This window comes from Pristiophorus japonicus, chromosome 1 (genome assembly GCF_044704955.1).
Source record: "Pristiophorus japonicus isolate sPriJap1 chromosome 1, sPriJap1.hap1, whole genome shotgun sequence".
Classification (NCBI taxonomy): Eukaryota; Metazoa; Chordata; class Chondrichthyes; family Pristiophoridae; genus Pristiophorus; species Pristiophorus japonicus.
The window spans coordinates 501809666-501822255 of NC_091977.1; the positions used below are offsets into that span (position 1 = coordinate 501809666).

At 44.2% G+C, this 12590-nt stretch overlaps 1 protein-coding gene across 1 annotated transcript in view; it reads right to left on the reverse strand.

Moving 5' to 3' along the window:
• The window catches only part of col22a1 (collagen, type XXII, alpha 1), a 463862-nt gene that overhangs the window by 419428 nt on the left and 31844 nt on the right, over positions 1–12590 (reverse strand). Inside the window, exon 2 of the mRNA XM_070888428.1 lies at positions 11163–11287. Within this exon, the coding sequence (XP_070744529.1) occupies positions 11163–11250 (88 nt within the window). The 5' untranslated portion in view covers positions 11251–11287. The remainder of the gene's footprint in view (positions 1–11162; positions 11288–12590) is intronic.

Genomic DNA, 12590 nt, shown 5'->3' on the forward strand with positions numbered 1-12590 from the left:
AACATCATATCTCTGCGAATAAGGATTCTCAACTCTTACGAACATCAAATGCAAAAAACGAGAAAAACTTAGCGAACTTGAACACGAAATGAGAGTCGCCTTATCGGTTATACGCCCTAATATTAGTGACATAACTAAAAAACATCAGGCTCACATATCACGTAAAATACTAATTAATCTATAATTAAAGTGAGGAATTATTATTAAAATTTATTATTTTTTTGTTACTTTCAGAATAAAAAATAATTAATAACATACATGTGTACAATGTTGTATATCTTCATATACTGTGATTAATAAATGTTTTTTAAATTTTCTGAAACTTGTTTTTTTTTAACCTGTGTTCACCTTTTAATCCCTTCAAGTGTGCCGTCAAAATTTCTAGTATTCAAAAGTGTGCCGCAAACACAAAAAGATTGAGAACCACTGGCCTATGATGATGTGTAATGTGTAAATTATGCCAACTTCTTTTTTTTGTCATTTTACTCTCTCGCTGTTCATCAGTTCTGCCTCTTGGAAGATTGGGGAATGCACATGGTTGCAAGTGGGAGATCACGCAACCCAGTTCATATGCATTGATGCTTTTATTGTTATGATCCCGAGCCATGCTATCATATGACTAGACTGGAATGGCAAACTCCTCAGTGTAACAGATGTGGGATTCACTTATGGAGAGAGCAGTGGCGACAAATCGAAGAGAATACTTAGAATAGGTCCAGAATTTGTAATGTAGCACAACAATAACAACTTTCATTTCTAAATATCTTTAATGGAGTAAAATGTCCCACAGTACTTAAAACCAAGGCTATGATGGGTCAGGAACCAATGTAGGTCAGCGAGCACAGGGGTGATAGGTGATCAGGAGTTAGGATATGGGCAGCAGAGTTTTGGATGAACTCAAGTTCATGGAGGGTGGAAGATGGTGAGGTACCCTTCAGCTTACTCTCCACATATTTTAAATATCACGGTGTAGAGTTTCTGATTTGGGCACAATTGTGAAATTGTACCCAAAATGCACTTGAAATTGCGCTAGTTATGATTCCGCTAATTCATGTAATTAGAAATGTAAAATCATGGTTCATGGAAGATCAACGTAATCATTTCTCTTTTTTTTCTTTACATTAAAACGTATTCCTTGATGTATTTAAGAGTTGTAACTCGGTACAGTTTTATTAATACAGCTGAAAATGGATTTATCAAATAAGCGTTTTTAATAAATGTATCCAGTTCTCCATCTGTGACAACCTGATTTAAAACCACTGAAAACGATGCTGAACCATTTAATAGTTTCATTGGTGTGCACTAGTAAGTTTCTGAGTAAATTAAATATTCTTTAACATGAAAAAACGTTTAAAATGTGCCTTTAAGATGGGAGCAGTGGAGCATAAAAGCCAGCATGGACTGGTTGGGCCGAATGGCCTGCTCCTGTGCTGTATATCCTTTGTAATCCAAAGTACGAATGCCTGCGCATCTAAGAGAATGAGTGCAATTTGAAGAGCCTTCCCGAAGCAGCGCCAATGGTGGAATCTAGCAATTTTGACATGGGACGTGACCAGTTTAGTGGGTGCGGCCTGATTTGGGCTAATTGATTCTTGAACTAACTTAAAAGATCACGGAAAGCACGAACATAAGCAGTTTTGAGTCTAACTCACTTATGTTTTAAGTTCCCAAATCTTTGGCACTAATTTAAAAAACATTGATCTGGAAGCCCAGTCCACTAACAAAACTGGCCATGTCCCAGATCGAATTAATTACCATTGCGAGTTTCTGTTTTTTGTGCTTGTTTTTGGGCCTTCGAGAAGGCTCTTAAAATTAAGGCTTTTATGCGCAAGGACACTAATAGGCACGTTTTGAAAGCTTTTAAATATTTGTTTTGTTTACTAAGAAACTGACTACTTTACAACTAGAAAATGGTTCTGTATAATTTTTAAAGTCATTTTCAGTTATTTAAAATCAGATTACACACAAATGGTGGACTAAAAAAGCTTGGGCTAGAATTTCCACTATGATTGCTATCGCCGAAAAATGGGCGATATTTTCAGCCTTAGTGCTTTTTTTTATTTTTCAGGATCACTGGAATATCATCCATTTTAAAAACTGCTGGTTTGGCCTCTTTCATTTGGGCGATAGCCTTAGTGATGAGAAATGGGCCTTAGCGATGTATTCAGTCCATAGCAACGAGCGTTCTGTGCATGAGCATTTTTTTCAGCAAATAACTTTTCCCACGATTCGTGAGTTCAGGGGTCATCTGCGCATGCTCAGAAGACTGAAAGAGAGGGAAAGAGAGAAAGAGGGAGAAGGAAGCTGTCTGTGGAGGGTAAAAAATGTCAAGCGATAGTAGCATGCAGCACGAGCTGTCAGGGAGAAGGAGGGCGAAAGTCTTCTCTGATGACGCCAATGAGGCCCTCGTTAATAAGGTAGAAAATCGGTGGGGCCAATTAACCCTGTGTAGGCGTGGGAAACTTTCTCCCCCCGCACATACCAAAAAATATGGGGCGATATTGCCGCCGTAGTCTCACCGGTGGCCCACGATAGACGTGAGGCAGACCAGTGCCACAAGTTGTGGAACAGTCTGGTTGTATCGGCAAGAGTATTAAATTATTACATTTGAAATTGTAATGATGCACTGACTCATTAATTAGAATGTAAATCTGCCAGATTGTAATTAAGCTGGATAATCTTGGGTAGCTTCCCTGCTAAGATTTGGACTGGGGTCAGAACCTGCGCCCTTTAAATCTAAATTTGGTGAGATGCCTTACATTTAATCAACAGTATTAATTATTATTATTTAAAGGAATGACTGGAAACAGACAGAGTGCAAACATTCGGCATTTCTACCACATTAGTTTAGAATGAGAATTGTTGTGTGCTGTGAGCAACTCTTTAACTTAGGCACCGTCTCCTTTTTGGTGATGTTGTTGGATGGGGTACGACTGAGCACTGAGGGGTGTGGTCACCTTTGCCCAGACTGTGTGAATCTCTCCGGCTGCTGTCACTCACACAGTGACCCAGCCTGGACTGGTGGCAGAGCTGACCTGGCTCACTGTCTGCCCTGGGACACTCTGGGACATTAGCTCTGACCACACAAAGGTCTCCGAGCACAGCCCATGGACACGGTGCCCCCTCCCATTATAGTCCTGTCATTTCTGAACTTATCAGCCATCGTGATTCACCCCCTGGGGGACCTCCATCGATTGAAATAAAGCGCATACCTCCCCTCAGGCGCCAAATGGCACGGCCCATGGATAGGGCCGTTCCAGGGGATTGTACGCGAGATGTTTGGTGTCAAGCATTAGTTCATAAACACGATCTTATTAAATATTTTCTCTGAATGTGGATGTTATAACCATGCATCCATTGTGGATATAAATCGTATTAGCATATAACATTAATGTTAACGATGAATAGCCTGTGGGGTGACTAATTGTGGATTATAATATCTGTTGTGTTTCCATAATAGAAGCTAGTCAATTGGCTTATGCCATGCTCTGCTCACATTTACAGAGGAAGATATCTAAGAATCATACCGAGCAGAGGCAGACCGGAGGAGTGCCTGCTGAGCTGCACCCTCTGATGGATCTCGAAGAACGTGTCTCAGCATTAGTGGGCACCCACAATCGTTCTGCCACCCATGGTGGTGCAAATCCCATTGTTGCGCCACGTGAGTAATGTGTAGAGCAGTGGTAAACCAGTGGTAATTTAAAGTAACTTAATGGCATGTCATTAGAATATACGAATGATGTAATGTTATGCATGCAGGTACTGTACTCTTCTGTACAATCATGTTAATCATATGTAACGTCTCTTGTTCACATTTATTGCAGTAGTTTTGCTCCTCGTACATAATGCCAGCGCAGCGCAAGCATTCTCATGTCTCCCCTTCTCTTCTAATAACCTCAATTATGTTTTCCAGCTCCCCAGATCCTCCAGGCGCAAAGGGAGTCCCCTGCACCAACACCTGCAGGTCATCATCACCACGGTGACGAACACGAAAGTAAGGAGGAGGACGAAACAGAGCCTTACATTTCATTTGTGGTACCTGCGGCCATGTCATCCTCAACGGATGAAGTAGCGTGGCCAAGCGGCTTACAGCAGACCACTCCAAAGCGTCCAGTGCCCACGCCGGTGCTGCGGAGGTTGAGTCGGTGAGGTAGGCACGCATTGCGACGGGCAGACGTAAATGAGGACATAGTGTCACTGTCAAGAGCGAGCATCAACATAGGTCAAGAGCTCCTCCAGGTGATTGGTGGGTTGACCGGCAACATTGCCACACTGTCTGGGTGAATAACGGAGGTAATGGGGCAGATAGTTGCGGCAATGCGGCGAACAACCGACTCTGTCGATGCCTTGCAGCATGCGACAGTTTCGGGATACGGCACTGCACCCCAAGCTGCCGTACCACCAACCAGCACGATAGATGCAAGACAGGAGGAAGAACTTCCTTCTGACTCGGGAGACGTTTTTTCGCAAACGTCTTCTCCTCCAGCCACTGTGGTCATTCTGCCGACAACGACGGCGCCCAACCCCGACCCCCCACAGCAGCAGCCCTTGAGGTGCTTTGCTGCAAGACGTCTTGGTTCCATTACTCGGGGAGTACGTGGGAAACGGGAGGGTATGATAAAGGGGTATTAAGGTAAAGGAGGGAAGCGTGGCCGCATATAGGGGTGGGCTGTATATTATTGTTGTTATTAAAAAAAATTGTTGAATGTTGACTGTTGGGATGGTGGGAAGGTGTTGTTATATTCTGTTAAAAATGTTGTTCACTGTTGGGGGTTGAGGAGGTGTTGTTATATATGTTTGTCAAAACATTTTAAAGTTAGGTGTTAAATTATTAAACATTTTTATTTATGTTTACAATTGTTGTGAAGTGTCTTCCAATAATGTAAGATAAAACATCAATACAATGGTTGGAAACAATGGCCAACCAGGGCAGGCAGGGCAAGGATGAAACATCACACAACTGTAACTGTCACCAATGTAACTTCACACAAAGTGTTCATTTATGAGTTGCTGATGCAAGAGTTTTGAAGCTGTGTAACTACCACGGGGTTTTTCCAGTAGTGTGGAGGGGCATGGGGGCATGGGTTCATCGTTAGGCTGATTGTCCTTCCCGAGGTCCTCGTCCGCCTCCTCGTCCTCCTCTTCTGCATCCCCTCTCTCCTGAGGTGGACCGACGGTCCCATCTGGCAATTGTTGTTCTCTCCTGATAGCTAAGTTATGTAACATGAAGCACACCACAATGAACTCAGCGACCTGCTCAGGCTGGTATTGTAGGTTGCCTCCTGAGTGGTCCAGGCATCGCTGCTTCAGAACTCCAATTGTCTTTTCGACGATATTGCGTGTGGCTATATGGCTTTCATTGTAGCGCCTTTCGGTTTCCGTCTGGGGCTTATACAGGGGGGTCATGAGGCAGCTAGCAAGGTCATATCCTTTATCCCCCAGCACCCTGTGGCTGACTCTTAAACAGGTCAGAGACAGTGCTCTCACGCAAGATGTGTGCATCATGAATGCTCCCTGGAAAATTTGCATTTACTGCCATGATTATTTGCTTGTGGTTGACAATGAGCTGCACATTCAGGGAGTGGAATTCCTTTCAGTTCTGAAATACCTCTGCATCCTATAAAGATGCTCGCAGGGCGATGTGTGTACAGTCTATTGCTCCCTGCACCTTGGGGAAGTTTGCTAGTCTCGAGAAACCAAAAGCCTTCTCAGTCTGTGCCGCCCTGGTCACAGGGCGGCACAGACATCCTGCATGCATAAAGGGCTTCAGTCACCTGTCGAATGCGGCAGTGTGTTGAGAGATATCACAAATGTTGCCCGCTGAGGCCTGAAAGGAGCCCGATGCATAGAAGGAAAGTGCCGCAGTAACCTTAACCTCAACGGGCAGTGCAGTCCTGATGGTGTTGCTAGGCTGCAGATCTCCCTTAATTAGCTGGCATATCTCACTGATGACCTCCTTTCACAATTGCAGCCTTCTAACGCACGTATTATCAGACAAGTCCAGGTATGATCTCTTATCCCTGTAAATGCGTTGGGTGTAAAGTCTCCTCCTCCTCAACAGTCTGCCACCTCTTTGAATGGTCACATAACGCTCTTCAATAAACCTTCTCCCGTCTCTATTCTGCAGCATGTGATTAGTCATCAATACTTGGTTGAGAAATTACAGGCCACATCACTATAAATCACTATACATGACCTTAATTTGTCCTCAACAAATACAAATGTGATTAGACGATTGGCAACAACCAAAAACACCCTTAAAATCACTCTCAAATTGCTTCTCCAGACAAGCACTTCAAGCAGCCTTTATTAAAGATCCTCCAAGTTACAAAATAGCATCCATACTGCTGAGTTAAGGTCAGGTGATTGCAGCTTTTCTTCAGCGTCTTTTTGGGCCAGCGATCATTTGGGAGAATTATAGGTGAAATGCCGAAAGTAGTGCTCGGCGAACATCTGGGCGATAATCGGGCGCTGGTTTCCATTAAAACCAATATTCTCGGCCTTGCACGAGGATGACGTCATATTCTATTTTAAAACAAGCCGGGCGATGCAGCTCATTCTTGTGGCGAAAGTTGCGCCAGCAATAAATGGGCTATAATTGGCCGCTAGTTTCCATTTTCATCAAAAATGGGCAACAGCCTGAATCTCAGCGCTTATATGGGAACTATATGGGCGATGATGTGCCGAAAGTCTAGCCTGTTATTTTTGTAATTAACCCATTTTCAGCTGTATTAATAAAACTGCACCAGATTACAACTCTTAGATATATCAAGGAATATTTTTTATTGCAAATTTAAAAGAAACATTTTTTTGAAGAATGTAAAAATTACATTCAAAAGCAATGGTTCCTGAAAGATTTTAAGTTTGATGATATGGAAATGAGTTTTAGTGGAAACTTGAGCATAAAAAACATTTCTTCGCCAATTGTGCCCAAAGCTGGAATTTCTGGCCATGCTGTTTTGTTTCTGTCTTGTCAACTAGTGGCAGCAATGGACAGAATTTTAATTTGGAGGAAGGTAGAGAGAAGGGTTGCTGGTAAACGGTCAGGAAACCGGGGAGAATGGGTTTCCAGCAGGTCCTATTGAATTTAACGGCATTTCAAAGCTTTGATTCCCACCTGCAGCCAATCAGATGCAGAGGATGGCTGTCGGGCGGGTAGGCCTGCAGTGCCAGGCCGCACAGAGGAGGGACAGAGGGATAAGGGGGGCGGAGTCGGAGGCCAGAGGAGGATCAGTCCTGGAGGATCGGGGCTGGAGGAGGATCAGGGCTGGATGTTAGGAGGCCGGAGGAGGATCGGGCCTGTAGGATTGCGGCCAGAGGTGAATCGGGGCTGGAGAGGGGAGGCCTGAAGGCAGGAGGGGGTTTGGAGGCCGGAGGGGGGAGCTGGGGCCAGAAGGAAAAACGGGGGCCAGAGGCCAAGGATTGAAAGTCGGAGGGGGGAATTGGAGATCGGTGGCCTCGTGGAGGAGGGCAGGGTTTGAGGCCTCATAGGGCGGGGTGTTCGGCGGCCTCGTGAGGGGGGGGGTGCGGGCGGGGGAAGTTGGGGTTATTGGAAGGGTTGTGTGGGGGCAGGCCTTGGAAATAAGAAGGGTCGGGGCTGGGTGTCTGATTGCAGGGTGTTGGCAAGGCAGGGACATTGGATCATTCAGGTTAGTGGAAAGGCACTTACCTCCTGGATCCAGCAGTCTCCTCACCTCCCTTTAGCTGGTGTGTTCCCTGAGGCCTGGGAAACCTGACCAGCCAGAGTTAAATTTGAAATGGTGTATCACCTATTTTTGGGGTTAAAATTCCCCCCAATGTATCACTAAGTAACTTTCATGTAAACATGTAAAGTTATCCTTAAACTTCTCCACTCTGGTGAAAAAAATCTCTAACTTATAAAGTTTTGCTTCCTAACTATAATCCCTCATCCCTGGTAATACCTTAATGACTCTGCACTGCATCCTTTCCATTTGCTTTATAACCTTCCTGTAACAGGGTGCTCAAAACCACACACAAGTCTCCAACAGTGTTTTAACTATGGTCTTGTACAAGTTCAATATTATCTCCTTGCTTTTTTATTCCATGTTTTTAGATACAAAACCAAGGATTCCATTTTCCTTTGTTATGGCTTCATTTGCTACGGCTGCTATTTATAATGACTCTGTGTCTGCACACACAGGTCTCTTTATTCCTCTACTTTAATAGTTACATTTAAACTATTTATGGTGCATTCCCTTCCCTATTTTTAACTTCCAAAATGTATTACTTTACAGCTTGGAAGCCATGGGGCCAATTTTGATGTCCCGTCATGGGACTGGTGGTAGGAATAATACCATAAGCATTGGACACAAGCACACAACCCACCCACACTTATGAGTTTAGCCTAATTTAAGAAATGAAAAACTTGCATTTATATAGCGCCCTTCACAATCTCAGGACGTCTCAAAGTGTTTTACAGCCACGGTTGTAATGTCGGAAAAGCGGCACCTAATTTGCACTGAGAAAGGTCACATGAACAGAAATGAGATAATGACCAGATGATCTGTTTCAATGATGTTGGTTGAGGGATAAATATTGGCAGGACACCAGGGATAATTCCCCTCCTCTTCTTCAAATAATGCAGTCGGACCTTTTACATCCATCTGAGAGGGAAAATGGTGTAGCGCTCCCTCAGTACTGTATTACATAGAAACATCGAAAATAGGTGCAAGAGTAGGCCATTCAGCCCTTCGAGCCTGCACCGCCATTCAATGGGTTCATGGCTGAACATGCAACTTCAGTACCCCATTCCTGCTTTCTCGCCATACCGTTTGATCCCCCTTAGACAACATCTAACTCCTTTTTGAATATATTTAGTGAATTGGCCTCAACAACTTTCTGTGGTAGAGAATTCCACAGGTTCACCACTCTCTGGGTGAAGAAGTTTGTCCTCATCTCGGTCCTAAATGGCTTACCCCTAATCCTTAGATCGTGACCCCTAGTTCTAGACGTCCCCAACATTGGGAACATTCTTCCTGCATCTAACCTGTCTAAACCCGTCAGAATTTTAAACGTTTCTATGAGATCCCCTCTCATTCTTCTGAACTCCAGTGAATACAAGCCCAGTTGATCCAGTCTTTCTTGATATGTCTGTCCCGCCATCCCGGGAATCAGTCTGGTGAACCTTCGCTGCACTCTCAATAGCAAGAATGTCCTTCCTCAAGTCAGGAGACCAAAACTGTACACAATACTCCAGGTGTGGCCTCACCAAGGCCCTGTACAACTGTAGCAACACCTCCCTGCCCCTGTACTAAAAATCCCCTCGCTATGAAGGCCAACAGGCCATTTGCTTTCTTAACCGCCTGCTGTACCTGCATGCCAACCTTCAATGACTGATGTACCATGACACCCAGGTCTCGTTGCACCTCCCCTTTTCCTAATCTGTCACCATTCAGATAATAGTCTGTCTCTCTGTTTTTACCACCAAAGTGGATAGCCTCACATTTATCCACATTATACTTCATCTGCCATGCATTTGCCCACTCACCTAACCTATCCAAGTCACTCTGCAGCCTCATAGCATCCTCCTCGCAGCTCACACTGCCACCCAACTTAGTGTCATCCGCAAATTTGGAGATACTACATTTAATCCCCTCGTCTAAATCATTAATGTACAATGTAAACAGCTGGAGCCCCAGCACAGAACCTTGCGGTACCCCACTAGTCACTGCCTGCCATTCTGAAAAGTACCCATTTACTCCTACTCTTTGCTTGTCTGCCAACCAATTCTCAATCCACGTCAGCACACTACCCCCAATCCCATGTGCTTTAACTTTGCACATTAATCTCTTGTGTGGGACCTTGTCGAAAGCCTTCTGAAAGTCCAAATACACCACATCAACTGGTTCTCCCTTGTCCACTCGACTGGAAACATCCTCAAAAAATTCGAGAAGATTTGTCAAGCATGATTTCCCTTTCACAAATCCATGCTGACTTGGACCTATCATGTCATCTCTTTCCAAATGCGCTGATATGACATCCTTAATAATTGATTCCATCATTTTACCCATTACTGATGTCAGGCTGACCGGTCTATAATTCCCTGTTTTCTCTCTCCCTCCTTTTTTAAAAAGTGCGGTTACATTGGCTACCCTCCACTCCATAGGAACTGATCCAGCGTCAATGGAATGTTGGAAAATGACTGCCAATGCATCCGCTATTTCCAAGGCCACCTCCTTAAGTACTCTGGGATGCAGTCCATCAGGCCCTGGGGATTTATTGGCCTTCAATTTCTCCAACACAATTCCCCGATGAATAAGGATTTCTCTCAGTTCCTCCTTCTTATTAGACCCCCTGACCCCTTTTATATCCGGAAGGTTGTTTTAAAGTGTCAGACTAGATTATGTGTTATAATCTCAGGAGTGGGACATTGAACCCACAATTTTCTGACTCAGAGACAAGAGTGCTACCACTGAGCCAAAACTGACACTTAATTTTTACATTGTGGGCAACCTGTAAACTTGAGAATTGCCTAAAATTTGCAATTCATCCATTGGGGGTGGCAAATCATCTGTTGCTGCAGGTCTTAAAGGCTTGCGGCAGCTTAAAGGGGCATTCGCTGACATGTCTTTCAACAGTGAAGGGTGCAGCAAGCTGCACGAGGGGGGCTTTGTGCTTATCCACTGATATCCACACATCCACAGCTGCAGATAGGGCTGATCAGGCCTCGATACAGCAAATGATGAAAGTATTCAGAGTCCAATGTGACTGCAGACCTAATGGCAGGTGGAGTTAGCGGAACAGTAAGGAAGGTGGTGACATTAGCCCCCAGCAGGTGTGCTGGACAGAAAGTTCAATGAGAGAGGAGGATGAGACAGTAACAAGTGGGCACAGAGTCACGCTTATCTCAAGAGCAATGTGGAAAGTTGGAAGACTTTTCATGCTGCGTTATTTACCACAAATGCATGTTGAGGTAGAGACTCATTTCAAATGAGACAGGTGTTTGATAAGGCAGAATATAACAATGTTGATCTGAATCAAGGAGCCAAACTCAAAATCACACTAGATTTTGAGCAAAATGGAGATTTTCAGTGCTGTAATTTCTAAAACTCTATGGATAACAGATGCAGAGGCTGTCTGAGAAAATGGATTTTAATCATATCTGACCAGTTGTACTTTCAATAATGAAACAGGCACCATACCTGCTCTCTGTGCATTTGTCTCCTGTCCAGCCCATAATGAGAGAATGATGATGACATATGAAACTCGAGACATAGCTCGAAGGACCATTCCTTTTTGCTGGGAGGAGATATTAGGACATTAAACCCTGTGGTAAAAGAGAAAGAGATTAATTGTTCGCTCATAGATTACTCTCAACGTTCTATTCGTCAAATAGACATTTGGCCAGGTGAACCACAATGGTCTTTTCTGGTCCTGTACATTCCTAATCTCCTCTAAACCATAATTACACATAGCTATTTAAATACTTTAAAATTTCCAAATGTAACTAGTATATTTTTTTATTAAGTTCCCTCCAGTCTGCTTTCTCTCTTGAAGGGTTAACCTTCCACATTTGCATTTACTCTTATATTCTGACCATTCTAAGTTGCAATTTTCCTTTGTATATTCTACAGTGGAGTTTCCAAAGCCAGTGTGTTATTTGTCATGAGACAGCAGGCCAGATAGACAGGCTCTGTAAATGCAATGTTGGGAGAACAGGAGAGCAATGTGGACTTTTCCTCCACAGAGACCAACCTCTATGATGTGGCTTCGATTGTACGTGCAGGCAGTGGAGACAATGCCCATCCTTTTGGCTGAAATGACAATATAAAAAGAGGTACCTGCTACACGCATCTGCAACTGTTACAGGACATTTTTCATGCATGCAGTGACATGTTTAAAAGTTCTGCAGCAACGAGTTGCCAGGAGGAGATTCTAAGGACATTGGTGACTTCTGGACTGGCAGCTGCTCAATGAAGAGGTCTTGAAGTTCAATCTGAACACTGCACTTGCACAAAGCTTCCAAGACCTGGTTAGGTCTGTTATGGCATAGTGGTCAATGTCTCTTCTGAGCCTATGCCCTGCATCCCTGGGCTGCAAGGAGTGGCCACATATGCCACTGTCTCTCCAGAAAGTGGAAATGAACCGGTTCCCCAAAGTCTCCTCTAATGCTGCGCATAGAAGGGCTTCAGACATGTACCCAGCACACCTTGACAATCCAAACAAAAGGCAGCCAGAAGCTGATTCCACTGCGACAGCTGCTTCACAGAAGGCAGCCTGTAAAGCTCCAGGAGAACCAGCTCAGCCATCAACTGCAACCCGATCTCATCCAGGGATTACCTCATAATAGGACAAAGAACTCGAGCAAGTAGAGTAGCTAGCACAAAGACTAGACATGGTGTTAAGAAGTAGTTCTAGATAGGGTGAATGTATTGATTGGCATCGATGGGTGAATGTCATTCTACAAAGTAAACGTGGCTTGACCACAAAGAGTTCTGAATTCATCTCTGTGGATCCGTGCAAGGCAATACTAACAGAAATGTAGATTTCTGGCTTATGATAGAAACCGATAGGAGGCTTTGATAGTGACGGACGTTGTGAGGGTTTTGGCGGGTGGGGGTGGGGTGGAG